Raw genomic sequence first — 21,750 nt, 5'->3', positions numbered from 1 at the left:
CTATTATTACACTAATGGAGATAAACTATAAATCAGCTTTGCATGAAACTGATTAATAGTTTTTTATAGTATAAACCAGCTTTTTGCTAATGGTTTAACATTTGCATCCTTTCTTGCTCGGTAAAAATCACATGCCTTTGAAAATCTTGAAAAAGTAAAAGAGATTAAGCAGAAATCTTCCATCAAAAACAAAAACATTTGTAAAAGTCCAAACTTAAATCAAGAAATTAATATGAGTAAAAAAAAGGAAAACATACTGGAACTGGAAGGTTCCTATAAACTCACTGGGTGTAACGTTTCGTCCTCGTCTGTCTGTTGAGCAGTCCAATGGTTTGTCAGGCTGTCACAGTTTATAAGCTCTCTGCTCGAACCACTTGTGACATCAGCTCTCTCCAAATATAGCCAAGCAATTTTCTTTTCTTTCAGGGTTGTGGGGAAAAGGGTGGGGCTCTTGTACGTTCAGATTTGTTTTTGGACAGCCACATGCAGAGGCATTGCTGCACGTCATCATCACCATCACCTCCTTCATCACTGTGTCAAAGAACTGTTTGCCTTGTGAGACACCTCATGAAGAACAGGTCGCCAAACTTGACACCCTGAGGGACTCCAAGACGATTAATAATAGATTTGATTTAATAATGAATAGCCACTTATCAGTTTAGCGTGAGATGTAATTCACTACAGATTTATTCATAGTGTAATGATGAAGTGTAAAAAAAAAACAACAACCATAAAATACTGCATGTATGCGACAGTGAAACTCAATAAAGAAATGAAAAATTTCTTTATTGATTGTTTAGATTTTGATTGTTTTTAATGGACAATCTAAAAGCTCCAACCTAATTTTCACAATAATTGGCATATTTTGCTAAAACAGACATGTCTTGCAAGAATTTTTTGTGAGAAGCAAAATTTTTCTTCATATCATTAGTTCTGTGATTTACGATACACAAAGCTGGAAGAAAAGATACATGGATTCAGATGGCTTAGGTCATAGCCAATCTGAGAAAATACAATGAAACAGTTTTCAAAGTATGATTCTTTAATGGAATAAAAACATGGAAAAAGCTATTGCTTTTTTCACATTAGGGCAGGTTGATCTGGATACATTTCCCCCAAATGTGTCAAAAAAATTTTCCATCATAGCTTGACAAAGTTAAATTTGGATACATTTTCAACAAATGTATCAAAAATCTTCCGTTATTGTTTGACAAAGTTAAATTTGGATAAATGGGCACGCTAACATCACATTTGCATGTGCAAATGCGGCCTTCTTGTTGGCTTTATTGGCTTTCCTCTTTGAGTTACCAGGACAGGTAGAGAGGACAAAGTCGTATTTCAGACGTAAATAAAACAATGCTATGCACTTTGTTGTCTTCCTAATATAATGGACTTGTAAGTTTTCATGGATTTCCAAGCGTTCCTGAATTAAGGAGATGGTGGCTTGTAAATATTTGTCGCTACCAGTTAAAGCTAACGCCACATAGCAAAGTTTATAGCCTTCACTTCACTCTGGATACAAAACTAATAAAACGAAATAACACGGAGACCTTAAGGAACACGACCATATTTTTCTTAAAGTAACTACTCTGAACCTGAACAGTCAGCTGAACTAGAACTCCCACACCAGAACTGCCCTACAGTTAAGCTTTGGGCTTGTTGCGCTTCCTCATGTTTCAGAAGCAAAAACCCTGAACCTAAAATCCCCCATTACTTGGTCTCTGACACAAATAATAGTAAACACACATAATTTATTTGAAAATAAGCTAAAAACGTTGATTGTTAGAATTGATGAAAAATGTTTAGATACTTAAATAGCACATTTTTACAAGAAAAATATCCCAGAATATAGCCTACTAGCATAAGCTGAAGCTTATGTTACCCACAAGGTTTAAAGAAAGTAAAACTCACCTTTGTATCTGTGGATGTATAACAAAGTGTACATCTTAAAACCTTTCTCCAGCTTACTTGTTGGCGCTTCGGATTGTGTATATTATTAATTGTTATCTTGGCCAAGACCTATACCAAAAAGTGTACACATACTAATTTAACAACTATTAAGAAATTCACCTACGGAATAATTTTTAATACATTTATCTACATATTAAAGACAGAACAGAAAGAAAGGTCAGAGCAGACAGAAAAGTGCAAAGGCACAAAGCGATGGCTTATTGATGACATCTCCAAGCAAAAAGTCTGAGCTTGAAGTGCTTCTGTGGTTAAAGAGAAACAAAGATACTACACCTCATGCACTTAGGTATCATGTTCTTTCCTTTAAAGTTATCTACTGCTTTGTGTGTGTCCATTGCAGAAAATCTAGGTGAAATACACAAAGAATCATGGTTGTGAAGTGAAAATATGTGAAAACATTGAAGAGGTGTGGATGGGTTTGCAAAGACCAGATAAAGTGCTACCATCTTGATGTTGGGTGATGTGCAATGTTGGTTTTCCACGAAAGTCCCAATTGGAGTCTCGTTTGACCAGAGTTCCGTCTTTCATATTTGTCTTTGTTCACACTGGAATGTTTTTAACTTTTTGTGCCCTACCTTAACAAAAGGTTGGGCACAAGTTCCAGAGGGAAAATTTTACAGTTACATATTAACATGTGCAGCAAAACCCCTCAAAACAATAACGTATTAGCCAAACTGCAAACCTTACCTACAACCTCAAATTCTGCAGCACCTTAAGTGTCTGCAGGTGCATAAAGTTGATCAAAACTAATCTCTTGTGAAGATTTTATGTGCAGTCCTATGTTTAGCTCCACCTACAGGTCTGGGGGAGTAAAAACAGTGTTCTGTCCTGCTTTCGGCGTTTCTGTGTGGCTCAAAACACTTCGAGGAACATTTTCAACTGGAGATGTGGGTATTTTTAAAAACAACGACCCATTTTATAAAACAATAAAAACATCCTCAAGTGGATGGAGTCTAAAATGGGTCATGGCAAACTGCAGAGAAGGTTTCTTCTGGGTTTCTTTCTTCACTGACTTTCTTCCGATCAGTCCTCCAGAAAGGTCACATTTGTGAAATTTCGACCAAATGATCATCCTGTTGACATTCTCTGCCATTTTCTGGCTCTCTGGGACTGGATTTGGACACCCATCGTTGTTGTGTAAATTGACGAAATAGAGCAAACCTGAAGGTGTATGAATATTGTAGCCAGTGTCTCCAAAGCTTGTTTGTTCCCATGCTAAGTTTAATACTTTCATACCATAGGTGAGCAATAGGGTGTCAGTATACCAAGCATTTCTTTAGGCTTACCTTTGGTAACATTTACTGTATTAAACTGTATTAAATAGCTCATTCATCACCACATTCAAAAGCAGTCTTAAATAATGAGCAAGGGACACAAAATGCTCATTGTGTTTTCTACCCCAACCTGTTGAGGAAGAAATGCATTTATTGATTTAATTGGCATCTTGTACTGAAACAGACATTTCCTGCAAGATTTTTCAGTAAGAAGCAAAACTTTTCTTCATTTCATTGTGCTATGATTAATGAGATTCACAAAGGTGGAAGAAATGATACATGGATTCAGATGGCTTAGATCAAAGGCACTGTATTCTTAAAGCTTATAAAATCATAAAGAAAAAATCATGTTATGGTGTAATTTATTACCAGTCGTCATTTATTCAATCACTGTTACACATGATCATTAGGTCAATGGCGTATTCTCCCAGTTTGTCCTAGACATTTAACTGCTTGGAAGGGTGATGTTTGCCCGTCTTGCCATTGAATTTTTTTTGTCCTTTCTTGAGTTGGGCCTCCTTCTGTTTTAACTTTTCCTTTTTCATCTTTAAACGAAGACTGAAACAGATTAAATGTGGCGTTAAAAAAGCAAAAAGACATATTTTTACACTACAAAACTCATGTTCACGAGCGCGTACCTGGACATTTGTGCGAACCCCAACCGCGAACGACTGAATCAGATAAAACATGATGTTGAAAAAACAAAAGAAGACATGTTTTTACACGACATAAACTTGTGTTCACGAGTGCGTACCTTTTTGCTGCTGTGACCCCCATCTGAGGTTGCGCGCCCCCGAGGCCGAGGGACGGGTCGGAGATTAGCTCAGGCAGTGACCCGCTCTCCTTGTCTGCAAGACCATTTTCTTGCTTGTCGTCGGAGGAAGAGCCTAGACTGAAAAGGCTCCTCCTGGATTACAGATAGACAAGGGTCAAAGCATTTCACACTGATGATACCCTCTTTGAACGAGCTGCTAGTCCTGAGAGACCGAGTGAGATGGGAGAAAGTGGTTATTGAGTCAGCCATCCTAGGGTTGCACAATGGAGAGCTTTCTCAAGCCCTTTTTGCACTGGAGGGAACGGGCTTGGCCCAGCCCAGCTCCGTTCCATCCGGTCCTATTAGACTTATAGCTTTTGTCGTTTGCATTGAGTGAGATCGTCACGTAAATCCAGTTCTTGCTAAAACTAGCAATGCGATCTCCCCAGTAACTGCAGAACAGTTTTCTTCTTGGGTCTGCCATCCAGCTCCAATTATATGCGTTTGTCAGTAAGTAACTGAAGGAAAAATTTACCACGGCTTTACATTTAACAGCCAGCTGAACTACCGTTGCAGTTTGCGGGATCTCCTCGCTTTAGCAACGTCAGATGTGAAAACCCACTCCTTTTACCGACTTCAGTTGGAGAACTGTTATCTACATTTAGCATAAAATATTTGCCGGAAGAGGCGATTGTAATCCCTGTAGAGCGGAAATTCATCATTCAGATCTGTGGTGCTCTAGACACAGAAAAGAAAGAATCTCTAAATTTAAGATTATTAGACATTTTTGGTATAATTATACTCCTGTGTGTTGGAGGCTGTTTGGTTGTAAATCTGAAGATAAAGGAAATATAACAAATATATAACCAGTCGCCATTGCTGTGCACAAGAGATGTGAGCTGGCCCTGTAAAGAAGGCGAGGCTCCCCACTGGAAAATATAAGTTGCCATGTGCTACTTCCAGTTATCTGCTTGAATATTATTTTATTTGACTTGGTGTATCATACGCAAGAAGATCAAGTTCAAAACCCTGAGATTATGATCTTGTAGAACTGCTGCAGACCAAGAAGTTGAGATATTCATTCAGGATATCGCAGATAAATGGATAATAGTTTAGGTGAAAACATTACATTTTATCATTTATGTCCAAACAGCTATTTAGGTTCGCGTTTCAATGGATTTGATCAATAAAGCTAAATTATGTCCACTTCATAGATTCTCCAGTTTATGGCTTTGCTGCCGCTCACCTGTGGCTTGGAGCGGCTGCGATGCAGCGGAGCAAGACAAGCGCTGCCAGGAGAAACACAGGCACTCTCAGGTGATACATGGTGTTTCTGATGCTGATGACTTCCTGGAGAAACACAAAGGGTTTCAACAACGTCAGACTTTGTTTTCTCCAGTTCTCTACAGTCAGGGTTAGGGCAACCACTTATTAAAAAGATGCGTGAAAAAAATCAGTCTGGTAATATAACACTCCATCATCCACCTGTATTGTTTTATTTGATGCAACTTGAAATGTTCTAAAATGTATAATTACTTTTTCATCAGATCGCAACATGCATCTTTACAGAAATGGTTTTTGTATAGTATGATATGCAATTTGGTAAAGAATAACACACAAAAAAAAACATTTATTTAAAAAAAAAAACAGATAAAACACTATATGAAGTTAAAAAATAATAAAAGCTGAGATCAGTCATTTCTCATATGTGTTTAATTATTAATACTGAATCAATAAAACGGATTTGATGAGTGAATTTTTTTTATCTCAAAATATATGTGGAAACATGCAAACATGTTTCCACTTTTTCTATTGTCATAATTTAAAAAGAAAAAACATTTCAGCTTTGAATGAAACTGATTAATAGTTATGTCAGAATAAACCAGCTTTTTGCTAATGGTTTAACATTTGCATCCTTTCTTGCTCGGTAAAAATCACTTGCCTTTGAAAATATTGAAAAAGAAAAAGAGATTTAGCAGAAATCTTGCTTCAAAAACTAAAACAAACATTTTTCAAAGTCCAAACTTAAATAAAGAAATTAATGTGAGTAAAAACAGAAAGACATACTGGAACTGGAAGGTTCCTATACTCACTGGGTGTAACGTTTTGTCCTCGTCTGTCTGTTGAGCAGTCCAATGGTTTGTCAGGCTGTCACAGTTTATAAGCGCTCTGCTCGAACCACTTGTGACATCAGCTCTCTCCTAATAGAACAAAGTGATTTTATTTTCACGCAGGATTGAGGGGGGAAAAGGAGGGACTCATGAATAAGAGGTCACCAAACTTGAGACCCTGAGGGACTCCAAGGGGATTAATAATAAATTTCATTTAATAATGAATAGCCGCTTATCATTTTAGCGTGAGATGTCATTCATTGCAGATTTATTCATAATGCAATGATGAAGTGTAAAAAAATAACAAAATACTGCATGCATGTGACAGTGAAACCAAATAAAGAAATTAACAGTTATTGTTTTTAATGGACAAACTAAATGTTCCAAGCTACTTTTAACATCAGGCAAAGCCAATCTGAGTCAATGCCACAAATCAGTTTTCAAAGTACAATTTCTTAATAGAATAAAACATGGAAAAAGTTATTGCTTTTTCACTTTAGGCCATTTTGATTTGGATACATTTTCCCCTAATGTTGCAAAAATCTTCCATCATAGCCAAAGTTTAATTTGGATAAATGGGTTCTTTGCTCCTCCCGCGCTGATGTCACATTTGCATGCGCAATGCAACCTTCTTGTTTCAGTTCAGAGTTACCATGACAGCTTGAGAGGACAAAGTCGTATTTCAGACGCAAATAAAACAATGCTATGCACTTTGTTGTCTTCCTAATATAATGGGCTTTTAAGTTTTTATGGATTTCCAAGCAGTCCTGAATTAAGAAGACTTCATTCCGGATCAGCTCCTTCAGCCTAAAGAAGGTAAAGGAGCCATCCTGTGTCATTTCCATGGAATCACTTCTGTATTCAGCCTAAAAGAGCTAGTGTATGGGAACGAGAGAGTAGACCAAAGTCAGACAGCCGAGCAACTGATCTTCCTGTACTCACTGCTGTAAACACCATCCTGCTTCACAAGAAGCATGCAAAATTAATAAAACGAAATAACACGGAGAGCTTCTGGAACACGGCCATATTTGTCTAAAAGCAACAACTCTGAACCTGAACAGTCAGCTGAACTAGAACTCCGACAACAGAGATGCTCTGCTGTTAAGCTATGGATTTGTCGTGCTTCCTCATGTTTCAGAATCAAAATGCTGTATGTATGACGAGGCGTACATTTTAAAACCTTTCTCCAGCTTACTTATTAGGGCTTCGGATTGACGTACATTTTTATTGTTCCGTAGGCCAAGCCCTGCAAGCACCTAATGTATTAGTTTGTTTTCAATAGTCCGGACACAACAGAGCGGCTTTACCTCAAACGCGGAAGCTGACGTGCAAAGAACCCATTTCCCCGTAATGTATCAAAAATCTTCCATCATCCCCAAAGTTACATTTTGTCATTTGGGAAAACCAGACTAAATCACTGTTTGATGATTATGTTGTAATTCTCTTTAAATAATTTTTTTTGGGTTTTGGCAGGAAGGACTGTGTCCAGCAATGCAAATAAAGTTGTGTGTCCATCAAGGCCTTTGGGAATGCGACCGACCAATGACAAATCTGACTTTATACCTTTATGGCAGTTTTTGATGTGGTCGATATGGCTCACTGCCCAGGGCGATATTATGTCAGAGGGTGACACAGGCAGGTTCTGTAAACTGGGCCACAACAGGTTATCTATTGGCTGTTAGGGATGTCCAGTCAGTAGAGATTGGAGACGTGGCAGTACAACGCCACTGGCTGATGCTGATGGTGGTGTCTGATTTAACATTTCTTTTTAACCCTGAATTCAAAGGCTTGCTGGCCTTAGTTGTATTAGTTTGTGATTTGTTCATGTGGATTTTAAGTCAATTCAATTTCTCTTCACACCAAGACAATTTACAGCATTCAAGATATTTTTCCTACTTTTCTGAGTGATTGGTCATAAATTTTATGTAATGCTTGGAGAGGTGATGTCACACTCTGTGTGTGAGAGACGAGTAGCAGTAAATCTTTGCTAACCTTCCGCTGCCCTCAGTAGCAACTTCCACACCAGGGAAAGTTGCTAGTGTGAGTTGCTAGCAATGTTTCCTGATTAGAAATCGCTCCAGCACAACCAGCCAGATTGTGAGTGCATCTCTGCTTCCTCACAACTACACTTTATCTTAAACAGCGATAGAATGATTCTTTTTCCATTCACCTCCCAAAGCTTTGCACAAGACTCATAAAAGTTAAAAGGAAACCAGGAAAACAAACTCAATAAATATTAATTTCACATACAGTTTGCGTGAAGACTAAAACATAGATTACCTAGATTTACCTCAATCTCACTGGACACTGATGTTCAATTGATTGCAATCCAATGAAAACCCAACTGTAATTAATATTTGACCACTGCCTACGATTCAGGCAGCCTATATTTTTTCTTGTCAGAGGAATGGAGGGAAATTGTCATCCTGACCCATGGATCACCCAGGACCGCTAAAGAGGCAGATTTTTCCCAGTAAGTAGGAACATTTCTGCTTCAAGAAACAAAGTAAAGCGTTTTTATTGTCTTTACTCACATTTGGATTGAATGCAAACACCAGTCCTCATAAGCTGCATAAATGTCCAGCATGGTTTGTTTCTGCTTATGGTGTCGAACATGATTGAGATCAAAAGTCGCCAGGAGATGATGGTAAACCTGCACCCTGCACCCACAGATTTAATGACTGTGGTCTCTAATAATAATTGAGAGGATCCATTCTGTAGTGTTGACAGTGGATTATGTCCAAACGTCCCTATTCCTGTAGATGTTTCTGGGGCGAAGGTGTTTCAAGAGAGAGAGCATGTGCATGTAAGGTGTATGCATCACTTTCTAGGTCCACCCAGCTCATGACGCATCAGCAAACACAAATAAACAGCGTCAACCAAGCTCCGCTGGGAATACAAACGGAGATCAAAATTAATTGTATGGAAATGAGCGACTCTTTCGTCAATCGAGATGTTTACATTTTTGCTGTTTTGTTTAAATAAGCAGACCGGTTTTCACTTTGGTACTAAATATCATTTTTATTAAACTTGTAGAAGTGGAGTAAACTTGAATGATGTGGAGTTCTTAGAACCTTCATAGGACAGTAGACATAGCAACAAATATTGAGAGATTTTCTTTGTATAATGTGAAACACATTGCTTTCTTTCTTGACATGATAGGAAAGTCAAAAGACCGCAGTCAAAAAATCAGGAAGTGAATTGTGCAGCTACACAAGTCTAGTTCATCCTTAGAAACAATTTCCAGATGATTGAAAGTGTTGCATTAATCCTTTCAAACAATTATAGACAAATATACACATGGTGGGTGAATGTCCAACCACAATATTGCTGCATGAGGAAACTCATTATATACATGGCATATTTATAAGAGCATTCTAAAATCTAAATCTAAAATCTAAACATGTCAAACAGGAAGTAAAGCTTGGGCACAGATTGGTCATCCAGATTAAATCAAATCAAATTTTATTTGTATAACACATTTCAGCAGCAAGGCATCCCAAAGTGCTTTACATCATAAACACAAAAACACATGATCAATAACAAGTGGTTACAAAGTGGATTAAGGACAACAAAGTCAACGTTTTGGAGTCTCAAGAAACAAATGGGACAAAATCTCTAACTGAAGGATTTATTTATTGCCAAAAATAGCGTTTTTAAACAAGAGGTTTGATTCAACAATCATTTTTGCTATCAACATGACAGAGAAGTACATGTACAAAAAGGTCAGTATAATTGTGGAGTAAAACGAACTGCATTACATCATAACCAATATGGAGGTAAACAGACCTAGCAAGAAAAGACTAACTTGAATTGCCTCCTTTATTGCACAACTTAGGAAATAATTATCTTTTATAAAGGTTTTGTTGACAACATTTTCTGACCGTCTATGAGAAAGAAAAACAACTCACCTGAAGTTTCTGTCTGATTCCCGTCATATACATTTATGAAAAATAGACTATTATGTGCAAAGAGTCACTCAGTTCGGACTATTTCCCCTCATTCGTCCAAGGCTTTCTCAACTCCAGTTTTGTCAGAAGACACTTTGGGACTTGTGGACCCAGCACTGCTCTTCTCCTGAGTGTGCAGCTGAACCATAATTCCACTTTCCTTTGCTGCTCTGGGTTGTTGCAGCTCTGTCTCCCAGTCTGCTTTCCAAAACTGTCGCTTCAGGAGGATGATGACGGCAATCATGAAGAAATAGGAAGTGCCACTGAGGCAAGTAATCAGACCAAGGAAAATGAATCTTTCATCAGAGACAATGAACAAATGAAAAATTAGATTAGAAGCTTAAAGATGATGGAAGAGCCACTTTTTTTGTGCTAGCTGACGTGTTACCTGTACATATTTGAGTCGTAAATGCGACACGCCCCTCTTCCTCCACACTTCTTGATAGACCACTTCAGGCAAGTAGAGTCTATCAGAGCTCCAAAATACACAGGCGCTGGAATTCCACCTATAAAGTGTATCACAGATATTACATAAATGGAATCTCACATAATATATACAAGGGAAACAACAATGCTTACCAAGAGTCCTGGTTACCAAAGCCTGAATACCCAACGCGAGAGATTTGAGGTCTGGTGTGATGCAGCTATGTTGAAAACACAAAAAGAAAGTAATGAGGAAAAACTCTTAAGCAAGTAATAACTACAGTTAGCAACAATAAAACTAGAAACTGTAACTCAATTTTGTCTATTTTCAGAATATAGGGAGGACAAAGCAGTTTCTGTTTAGGTCACATCGCTGTTTCTGTATACTAAATAATCAAATACCATAGTTTTTGAAAAGTCATACACACACCTGTTGAAATGCAAACTTTTATGGGGTTGTTTTAGTTTTTCTGTGTGCTTGTATTTGTGATGACTTGCTGTCTGTTTTATTCCTTAGTTATTCCTTGTTTTCTCTTTTCTTGTTTTGATTTAGATCTTTGTTTCTTTCTTACTTCAGACTGCTCTTAGTTATTTTTGGTCAGATCACGTTTATTGTTCATTTCTTGTGTTAGTTATTCGTAACTTGTAAATGTATGTTTTACCGGATTCAATACCACAGTCATTCTTACTCCTCTCTCCTCACTGCTGCATCTTGTTTCTAATTAGCACTGATTCGTTATTTATCATTCAAAGACGGTATTACACTTTGGAGCAGATTGTTTTGTGTGTGCTTTGAGAGTCAAATTCTAGACTGCACACATTAAACGTGCTAATAGCTTTTTTTGGTCTCCTCCACTGTTTGAAGTCCTTGACTTGGATTCTTTTCGTTTAGTAGGGTGACTTTCTGACCCAGTTTCAAGTCTTTTGCACCTTACTCCATAATGACAACGCAAGACAAATATCCATTGTTATTTTCTATTTATGTCTAAGAGAATAATTTTGCACAGACCGTATAATGACCATGTAGCCGGGTGTGGCTCCCAGAGAGTTGATGAAGGAGCTGAGGACAGAAACAGCCATGTAGGACGTGAAGCTGCGGCTACAGTCCTTCACGTGAGGGCACTGACCCAGCCTCACGGACATGGAGCTGCCTGGCGGATAAGAGGCGGAGACACAGCTGCAGTTGTGAAAAACCTGCAAGAGAGGTCATCAGAACGTTGGTTTTGCTGATACTCAAGCAGAAGTTATCGACAGTTCTGCTGATAAGTTGAAGCGTTTCAATGGCACTTTCAGCGAAATTCGCTTCCCTACCGTGTTTTTGCCGTTTCCGCTCGAGTTGAGGCAGCCCGCCATGCATGGCGAGACGTAGGTGATGCCGCTGTCCGAACAGACAGGGTCCCACTCATCTGGCGAGCAAGAGCAGTCTCTGTTACAGTCTGAGAAGAGCATCTCCCCATTGAATGATACACTCTGTGTCCTGAAGGCACAAAGTAAAGAAGGTGGAGAAGATATGTACGGTGGACAAATTGTATGAACAAGGTGATATTTTCGGTGGGGTGAGTAGGGGGTTTATGGTAATGCTGACCCATTGTAAGATACAGTGAGGCCAGCCACTGGCCTGTTGTCACACTTGGTGCCAAACTGCAGTAGTAAGAGAAGGTACCCCATGAAAGATGTGGCAAAAGAAAGCTGGGCTCCTGACACCACACTCAGCTTGTACCTCCTCATCAGGAGCCCTCCCAAAAAGATTCCCACGGCTACTGTAGGTAGGTTCAGCACTCCTAAGAGGAAAAAACACAACAAACAATGTTGATTGGAGGAAATAGCCACATGGGAGACCATATATATCACAGGGTGTGCACAGGTTTCAGCAAGTCAAATGTACGACTTTGTAAGACCTTTTAATGTCACTATGAATGAAATACATGATTATGAATATAAAGGATGTTTTGGGAAGTCTGCTGTGTTGCAATCAAGTGTCGCGAACAAAAATGGTGAATCTGGCTTTAGCTTTCTCAAACATGGCTCTCTGCAGCCTTAACTCCCATAGTTCCAAGCTGAAAAGTGTTTTGCACCTAGCCTCATATGGGTTAGCAACATAAGTGAGCCAGTGGCGAAAAGAGACAAACACAAAAAAGGCAGCAAGCCAGAAACTGTATATCAGCAGCAATATCCTCAACAGCTTCAAGTCACATTGTGTAAAGAAGACATCAACAAATAAATTTCTGCAAGACAAAATGACATTCTACCATGACAAAAATTTAAGACCCGTTATTAAGCCCAACTTACATTTTTAAAAATGAAGCTTTTTTACGGCCTTTAAACACAAGAATTTAGGACTTTTTAAGGCTGCATGGACACTCACACATACTATCTGTTCAGGCTGTTGCTTTTTTTGCTGGATCACAGGTGTCCAGCCAATTCGCAACTCTTTTTTTAGATCAACACCACAAAACAACGTAAAGCTTCAGTGGAGTCAGCAGGCAGGCCCTTCAGGTGGACATAATTTCTGAACATTAAGTTTCCCTTTGAAGAAAGTGAGTAGTTTTACTCTGTTTTTTATTTTTATACAAAAATTGCTCATCCAAAGGTTACTTGTTCATAAAGTATATAAATACCTACTTGTTATGTGAGCTTACCTGTAGTTTCTGAGCCAAATGAACAAAAGTTCGCACAACAACCTTTCAATATCTGTTCAAGTTAGCATGTTAACGTGAAGCAATGACTAACTGTTGTGGGAAAATGAACCAGATCAGAGTAAGAATGCTGGTCAGAACTGGAGCCTAAAAAATTATTGTTTCTACCTGTGCTACCAGATCATTGGTTGGTTTACCTTTTTTGGCACAGGCGTTTATCCATCAGTGTGGTAATTTACTGACAGACCATGCACACCTTGAGGTCTGTTTTTTCTAGGTTTCTGAGCTAGCCTTTGCCCTAAGAGAACGTTTCTTTTCATTTCCTCGTCCTCTCAGAACAGATCGAAAAATACATCTTTGTCTTACGAATTTAAATTTGGCATGACGAATGCTTTACTAAAACTACTTTTCGGTAGGGTGGCTATTGTATTCAAGACTTGATACTCACGGTTCAGAGTCTAAATGCTGTTTGATTTAACTATACCAAAGCATTTTTTTACTTTAATAAATCTTTTTTCAGTTTAACAACCACTATCAAACAACTTTCTGTAGTTTATTTACAGGTGATTTTGAGTGACTTACCTATGAGGAAGTTCGCTCTGGATGCTGATTGTCCAAACTGCTGCTCCATGTATTTGGCTTTGAAAGTAAAGAGGCCTATAAATGAGTTAAACTTCAGAATGGTCGCACAAAGAAGCAGGAAGTAAGCAGGGGTCTTCAAGAGACGTTTCAGTGACGGAAGGAACCCTTTGGAAGGACATGGGGAGAATAAACAAAAACTTATTAAAAAAGCTGCGTCTACATTTGTATGCGAATAACATCTCTGCAGCAACCTTTTGCGATTTCGGTCAGCTTGATGGTTTGGTTGCTGCTCTGTGCGCTCTCTGCACCGTCGAGGGTCAGAGAGGGAGGAGTGGATTTGTCCGTTTCATCTTCTTGTTTGGGAAGCGACCGTGGCAGGAACCAGAAAGGGATACTGGAGACCAGCAGCAGGGAAGAGGATACCAGGAAGCCCAGCCACCAGGCACCCACCCAGCGGGAATCTTTTGGAGTTATGGTGATGCTTTCTGCACCGAGAACGAAAACAGTTTTGCATCTGAGGGCAACAACAAGAGCTAAGAGATAAATAAAAAAAAAGAAATGGGACAGAAGAAAAGGCAAGGGGATAAAATGTGTCTACAAGAAAGAGAGGGGGACGAGAAGGAAAGAAAGGGAAAAGGACAGAATGGAAAAATAGCACATTTTAGATGATAAAACAGGACTAAAAGTCTGCAAAACAATTTTTTTTGGTGCTGTTTTTCTATTTCGTCCTGGTTATACGGCATGGAAAAAATACAGAAAATAAATCCCATAATTTTTATGCTTTTCCAGACTGCAGAGGAACCCTCGTAACCACATGAAGGAGCAGATTTTGTTTTGACTTTCAGAGACGGGAATGAGTGCTGAACTTGCCACTGAACTTCATCGTATTGTGGGAAATAAATAATTGATTGGGGGAACCGAGTCAAGAATCTCCCCAAGGGCACTCACAAAAGTTCTCACTAACCTTCACTGAGAAATCTGCTACCTGTGTGTCAAACCTTTTTCCCTACAAACAGCAGGCTCAGAACACAGTCAGTCCCCTGTGTGTGCTTTGTCACAAAGATTGCTGCCAAAAAGGTTTAAAAGACTAATTTTAGTGTGAAATACTTACCTATATCAACATATCCAATGTCAACGTAAAGTTTCGCACAATAGGAACCCAGGAGAAATCCAAACATGGGGCCCAGGAGAGTAATAGTCTGGAGACAAGCTGCCAAAATACAAAGAAAAGAAGTCTGCCTTTAAAACCACAAAGTTCAACTTCGCAACTCGTTTTATCATTTACCGATGTAGAAAGGAGAGTTTTCCGCTTTCGCGAAGTCGTCGATGTACGAGATGCCCAGGGGCGTGACGGGAGTTTCTCCGATCCCGCGCAAAACGTTCCCAAGGAACACATATATCCACATGTGGGAGCTGGACTCTCTCTCACAGCCTGATAGACACAACCAGGAACAGCATACAGGAATACAGTGAGGCGGTGACGTGCGGTGAGATGCATGGCTGGTGAAGCACTGTCATGAGACCCCTACATGTTATTGTTTACATATGGAAATTTTGCACATGTGGACAACATTGAAGGGCAAACAGACTAGACTTTAACATGCCATCCATAGCCGTGCTGCCATCATAGAATAGTTTATATATTAAATGTTTTTTAGCCATTTTATGAGTGACATACAGAGAGGACCAGCTGCGCTTCTGAGCATTTGAATGGAAAATTGCAAAAGTCTTTGCAATTTTGAAGAAAAAATGATCAAAATTGGTAAATCTAAATGAAAATAAATACGGCACAAAACACAGGATGGAAATTGCTATATAAATTATTATACTATTCTTCCATGATGACTGCCGTGAGGATACCAATAAAATCTGTATAGTTTTGAGTTAGCTAACCTACTAACTTGCTAAACAGCTAGATAAAAAATGACAGCAAGATATCTAGATAGACAGAAAGAAAGAAGGAAGGAAAAAAAGCTAGCTAGCCTGACAGATTTGAGAAAACATTGCATAAAGATTCAATTGCGGGATTTTGTCTTCTTCACTTTTCTAAATACAGTGTAGTCTTTTCTGTTTTGTTCTGTTCTTAAATGTTTCTTTATAAGTGTGTTCTGTGAAATTTGTTTTTACTGAAATGTAGCTTATTTTTGGGAGCCAAAAAAAAAAACTATGCTTCTTTTGCAAAGTGTTATTTTATTTCAAGTTTTGGTTTTGTGCCTTCTTCCTGCAATAGAGCAAAAGTTATTTTCAGAACATAAGATAATGAAATAAAATGACTGGTTTATTTATTTATTCACGTTTACATTGAAACCACTGTATTTGTCACTAACAGCCTCTTTCTTCAGGACTGGACTATTTATTTGGGTTTTTTTTTTTTACATTACTTAGGTTGCAATTTTGCTCTTACTGTACAGCATTTTATTTTTTATTCTATAACCCTTTGCTTGCACACAATAAGAAAACACTGCTGTCATTACATGTATGAAGTTAAAGGTGACCTCTACGTGTGTCAGGGGTCAGAAAATTGTTTTGACCATTAGATCACAGGATAAACTGCCGATACCTTTGTTGTCTTCCACAGGAGGCTCAATCTGAATTTCTGGCATGTCGACAGTCTTCAGAGGATCCACACAAGCTGGAATGCTCACATTACTGTTCTGGAGAACCTGAATAACTGTGTCATACTTATAGCTGTGAAATTAAGCCACAAAACGATATCAAATATTAAAAATAATCCTAATCGGTCTTTGAGATTTTTTGTTGTTGTTTTTTTCGGAGTGTAAAGGCTTCCGTTGGCGCTTACAATCCCATGAAGAAATGCGTCAGGCCTGTGAGAAGGGCGCCGACGGCCATGAGTAAACACCCAGCAGCAATGAGTCTCGGCCGATGGAGCTGAGCCCCAAAATGGCTGACCACGGCGAGAAACAGCAAGTTACCTATGTCAGAGAAAGACGAAGAGGAATGGAAAATGACAGCAGTGTCAACAATGGCGTGTTCTGAAGACGAACAGATAAGACTGCTGGGCTGCGTGGGTAAAGCGGTACCCATCTCAAAGCTGCCATCGATGAGGCCGACGTGCGTGCTGGAAAGGTCGAAGCGTCTCTCTATCTGAGTGATGGCGCTCTTCATGTAGGTGCCTGCCAACGCCTTGGAGAAGTAGGCGAAGGAGAGTGCTATGATGAACATCTGGGGAACACAAAACAGGAAGACGCGGTGAGATCTGCAGCCCTGCTTTTGTCTTCTAGCATCTACTACCAGGAAATCAGAGAATTTAGCCAGATTTAATCTGAACCAGGCCATTTCTTTTCCAACTTTTTCCAACTGTCTTTCATTCTGCAGAAGACTTTAAGGTATTATTACCTTGGAATGCAAGTTTTTTCGCAAACGAGCGCATTTTAAATCACTTTTTATTTGTAACCAAACCAACACAAAGTAGCTAAAAAAGAAACAATTGTTACTATTTTCTGGAATTTTTTTTAGACTGATGTGATTGAGAAAAGCCGACCATGTTCTCTTTGGACTAAACATTTTGCTTCATGTTAGCAACATTAACAGGAACATATCGTGCAAAATTCACTTTTTTTAGCCTTTGTAGTCATTCTTTGTGTATTTTGAGTATTTTAAGTAGTCAAAGTAAATACAAAACGATATCAAATATTGCTACATCTATTCTGTCCTGTTGTTGTGTCGATATATTTATATGCTTTTTGAGTTACATTTTTCGGTTTGTTCATTTTCCTCTGTTGCCAACGACGTTTTTCTCATCTATGACGTCTCTGCAAGTGCTAAACAAAGTCATGACTTCCAGCTGATCAGTTTGGTAAAATTCCTCCACATCTCTTTTTTTTCTCGCAGCAATTTTGTAGTCCAAGTTCAGTTGTGGCGAGCTTGCAAGTAGACAAGTCAAAATGTTTTCTTCTGGCATGTATCACTGCACAAGATTCCTTGCATTGTCCTCTGACGTCAGAGCCTCTTTGAATTGTCGAATTAAAATGATTTTTTCTCAGAAATGTAAAAACATCAGTGGGGAAAGTCTGTTTGTGTGGAGCCCTTAAGGACCTCCGCCAGTATCAAGAAGGATTTTCCAAAAGACTTTGTCCGATTAAGGGGTCATTTCCTTCTCTCCATGGAAACGAGGAACAGAGCAGCGCTGTAAGCTCCAAACAACACTAAAACAAGAGCAAAGTTTATTTTAGACAAAATTTTTGTGTTGTTAATGACGTCCAGGCCACTGGTCTGATAGTAGCATTCAGCTTCTGTTAGCGCTGTGTGCTAGCTTTTAGCTGCATCGTTGCAGATTTAACTTTACTGCATGTTTTAAATGGAATTATCTGATTTTTGTTTTTGCAACTTCTGTTACAATAACAAGAAATTCAGATGGAAACATTTCAGTTCTATGTTACGTAGGCCATAACATAAGTGAATGATTTGCCTGTGAAAGGGGAAGATTTAATAGCGTGTTATGTCCACTTTAATGGAACGCTGTGCAACTTTTAGCGTCTTTCAGCCCTAACCTGCGCCGGTTAACTTGAAAAGATTAAAACACTTTTTCTATTTTAGATAGAAACAGTCGTATTAGGTTTCTCTTGTAACTCCTGGTTTTAAATAATTCCTACATTCAAGTCCATCCAGGATTTGTACAGTTCCAGAGTCAGCAGAGGGGCAGCCAACATTTCTGCAGACCCCACACATCCTGGACACATTTAACACAACGCTCATTGCCAAAACCAGCCGCAACAGAGACACTCTCTTATTTTTCTTATTTCCGTCTAATGAGGGAGGGGGAATAATTTTGCATTTGCCCTTTCCAGACATTTATATTTTAAATGTCTTTATCATGAGCAAAGTGGAACCACAAAGAAATTCCTTATTTTGTGTGCGCAAACCTGGTGAGTAATGCTGATTCTGATTTATGTGCAACTTAGACTCACCCAATAACTCTAAACTTGCTTGTCTTCAGAAAAAACCCCAAAAGGCAACAAGAGAGCAAAAGGTAGTACTCATCCTGAGCCAAACACTGAACCCAGAGCCTTCAAGATGCTAATAGTTGCACCATTATTCTGCTTTTTAGGCTTTTAACTTCTTCTTCTTTTTTTTTTATCGAAAGGCAATTACACTTGAGAGCATCAAAAGAATGTGCTGAAAGAATACCAAAATTAGAAGAAAAAAAGAAAAGATAAAAATCTGAGAAGTGCAGGTTACAAATAGCTTGAGTACTTTGAGAGTGGAGAGGCGCTTTCTGCTTTTTCGTTCAGTGGGGTCACAGAGGATCTGCTGGCTGGTCATCTGGCTGACGTCCTGCGAAGACTCTTCCATCATATGACGTCGTGTCTGCCTTCGTTCCCTGTGCTCTGTTGGGGAGAGGATTTGAAAGTTCACTTATTAAATTTCTTTGAATAACTTCAGTCCCACAAAAAAAAAAAAAAAAAAAATTCCCACAATGATTAGTTCAAGGAAACAGAAAGATAACAAAAAAAAGTATAAATTTATAAAGTCTGGAACAATATGGTTATGTGTCTCTGTTGCATAAATTAATAACCAGTGCAGACCTATGAGACATAGACACTGTTTTCACCTTTAGAGGAAACAGCAGCCATCACTTGTTCACAATCAGTATTTTATATTTGGATTTAAGCATTTTGGACTTGGTTTCTCCGCAACCGGAGACACTTGAGTTGCAAGGCGGGTGTATGTACAGCGGCCATGCAAAACATTACGACCACTAACAAATGAAGCAAACTTAAATTCAAGGGAACTGAGTGAGAGCATTTCCAGAACTGCATCTGTCTTGAGCTGTTCAAAATGTTGCCTTTGTGTGACTTATAGGAAAATCAATAGCAAGTAAAAACTTGTGACAGTTCTGCTTCACAAAATATTACTGCAGTTGAGTTTGTCGTTTTACTCTGGAAGAACAGACAGCTTGATTAAATGATTAAAACAAACAAAAATAAAAGCCCATTGATGAGACATTCATCTGCAGTCGGTACCTGTGTCGACTTCCCTTCTCGGTCGTCTCAGGTGAGTTTGCGTCAGCTGATGCTCGACTCAGTCCACTTCAGGAAGAAAGAGCTGCTGACAACCCTGCAATCATTTGTCAGGTAGACTGACTGTAATGATGGATCTGACAGAAAATCTATATCTTTAGTCACTTCATGACCCCATTAGGAGCCCCCAAAGGGCAACATGCCTTTCATAAATTATTCATCTGTGACCACAAGTCTTGGTTTTCTTTGTCATATATATATAGAAAACAAATAAAATAATACCTGGAGCATCTTTAGCACTGGAGGCTCTCCTTCCTTCTTCTGCGTTTTCTTCTTCCTCGTTAAGCACCCATGAATCTCTTCTTCGACTGAATGGAGACAGCTCTGCTCTCCCCTCTAGCTCCTATTCTCTTGGCTCAGACTAGCGCTGTTACTTGGGTCCAGCAAAACAAAAGCTCCGACACATTTTTATTCCATACACATGCCAACCAGTCCAGGAGGAGGACAGCAAAGAGGGCAGAGAAGGATGTGGTGCTCAGGCGTGAGAGGGTGGCGGAGGGGGGTGGTCATAGATTAGAGGTTTTGGACAATTCTCTGGATTTTTAATGAGGTAAAAAATGTCCTCGCTGCTATCACAAAGAATTGGAAGTACTTTTGTTTCTTTTCTACGATGCCTGGCCAGATAAAGAAAGGAGCGAAAACATGCCAAACTCGGGGGCCGACACTGAGTTGACGGAGACCCCGAAGGTGGAACAGTGCACCTCTGTAAATGAATGTGTCTGGAATGCTGTGTGAGTCCGGTACGACTTGTATGGTCACACACAGCTTTGTTCTCATGGACGCCGAGGATTACTGAGCATAAGCCTGGAATTCCTGCGCACAAACTGTACACGAAGTAGTTTCACTTTGTGCCGTAAGCTTGCCATCTCTGACCTGACCAGAAAGTGTATCCAACACTGTACTGACTCACTCTGGAATACATTCTAAATTAGAGTCGAAATGTTTTTGCCTGTTGCAGACTTATCATCTGAAGATAAGATGTGCTTTCATGTGGCCTTGCAAGAGTATTAATATCCCTTGAACATTTTGTCTGCTTCAAAACACAAACTTCAACGTACTGGACTGAGTTTATCCTCCCTTAATGAATGCTCAGCAGAACCAGCTTTAGCTTCAAATACAGGTTTAGGTGTTTACGAGCAAATCTCTACCAAGCGAGCTGAAGGTATTTCTCACCTCAACGTTTGTCACTTTTTACCAGAAATACCCCATAGCATTATGCTGGCGCCACCATGTTTCACTGCAAGGGTGGTGTGTTCAGAAAGAAGTACCATGTCAATTTTATATTATTATGCTATTGTATCTGGGTAAAATTGTTGGTTTGTGGTCTTATCTGACCACAGTACCTTCTGCATCTTTGCTGTCCTGGTGTGAAAAACAGCATACAAAGTTTCTCTCAGAAATAGCTTTATTCTTGCAATTCCAATATTAAACATTGTACCCGTTTACACCGAGCTGCTCTTCAAATGAACTGCAACATATTTTCAGCCGGTCGTTTGCACGATGCCAGTGACTTTCTGAAGTATCAGAGTAAAACTTCTCTAAAACCCCCCAGAGGAGAAGTACTCTGCTAAAGCGGACGTGCAGATAACAACAGGAACAATGGCGGACGTCACGGTGTTGTTTTGTGTTACTCAACCTGTTCTGTTTAACACAACTTCTAATAAGATATATATTTATTTGAGCACTTTCTTCTTGGGAGACTGAGGTAGCAGGTATGAGGTAGAAGCTAGCGAGGTGGAAGCTAAGACATGCTACATTCCTGGCACCATCTAGTGACCTGCTATTACAACCACAGCTGAGTCAAAGTGTCTTGAACCCATTTTGTGATGGTACAAAATTAGCCCCAAGCACAGGTGGTTGACCTAAATTCTGCTTTTATTGCTACAAACTATTTTCTTCTTTGCTATTTCTTTAATGGACACTTTAAAAATATTTGTTTTTATAAGGCAAACGGGTTAAACCCTCCTTAGGATTTTGCCCTTACACATCTCTCTAACAAGCATCTGCA

At 39.1% G+C, this 21,750-nt stretch overlaps 1 protein-coding gene across 2 annotated transcripts; it reads right to left on the bottom strand.

Moving 5' to 3' along the window:
- Positions 1–9,558: 9,558 nt before the first annotated feature.
- On the bottom strand, positions 9,559–21,051 carry LOC129376005 (solute carrier organic anion transporter family member 1C1-like). 2 transcript variants are annotated; one of them, XM_055055392.1, is made up of 16 exons: positions 19,965–21,048; positions 19,686–19,779; positions 18,916–19,049; positions 16,743–16,884; positions 16,502–16,634; positions 16,262–16,389; positions 14,987–15,133; positions 14,813–14,911; positions 13,953–14,186; positions 13,702–13,866; positions 12,069–12,264; positions 11,795–11,960; positions 11,493–11,677; positions 10,640–10,704; positions 10,449–10,566; positions 9,559–10,356 (listed from the first exon to the last, which is right to left on the bottom strand). In XM_055055392.1, exons 3-16 carry the CDS (start codon positions 19,015–19,017, stop codon positions 10,110–10,112), a joined length of 2,127 nt encoding a protein of 708 aa, XP_054911367.1. In that variant the 5' UTR covers positions 19,018–19,049; positions 19,686–19,779; positions 19,965–21,048; the 3' UTR covers positions 9,559–10,109. The 2 variants fall into 2 exon arrangements, with proteins under 2 accessions (XP_054911367.1, XP_054911366.1); XM_055055391.1 differs by having other exon boundaries at positions 16,502–16,884; positions 19,965–21,051.
- Positions 21,052–21,750: the final 699 nt, after the last annotated feature.

The sequence above is a fragment of the Poeciliopsis prolifica genome, unplaced genomic scaffold (genome assembly GCF_027474105.1).
Source record: "Poeciliopsis prolifica strain line A6 unplaced genomic scaffold, Auburn_PproV2 SCAFFOLD042, whole genome shotgun sequence".
NCBI classification, from domain to species: Eukaryota; Metazoa; Chordata; class Actinopteri; order Cyprinodontiformes; family Poeciliidae; genus Poeciliopsis; species Poeciliopsis prolifica.
This window is presented reverse-complemented; position numbering and strand designations above follow the sequence as displayed.

Coding starts and splice junctions, on each gene's coding strand:
- LOC129376005 (XM_055055391.1), bottom strand. CDS start 19,017: ATGATGGAAGAGTCTTCGCAGGACGTCAGCCAGATGACCAGCCAGCAG. Junction 15,134..16,261: donor TCCTGTGGAAGACAACAAAG/GTATCGGCAGTT, acceptor TGTGTCTATCAG/GCTGTGAGAGAGAGTCCAGC. Junction 14,912..14,986: donor AAACTCTCCTTTCTACATCG/GTAAATGATAAA, acceptor GTATTTTGGCAG/CTTGTCTCCAGACTATTACT.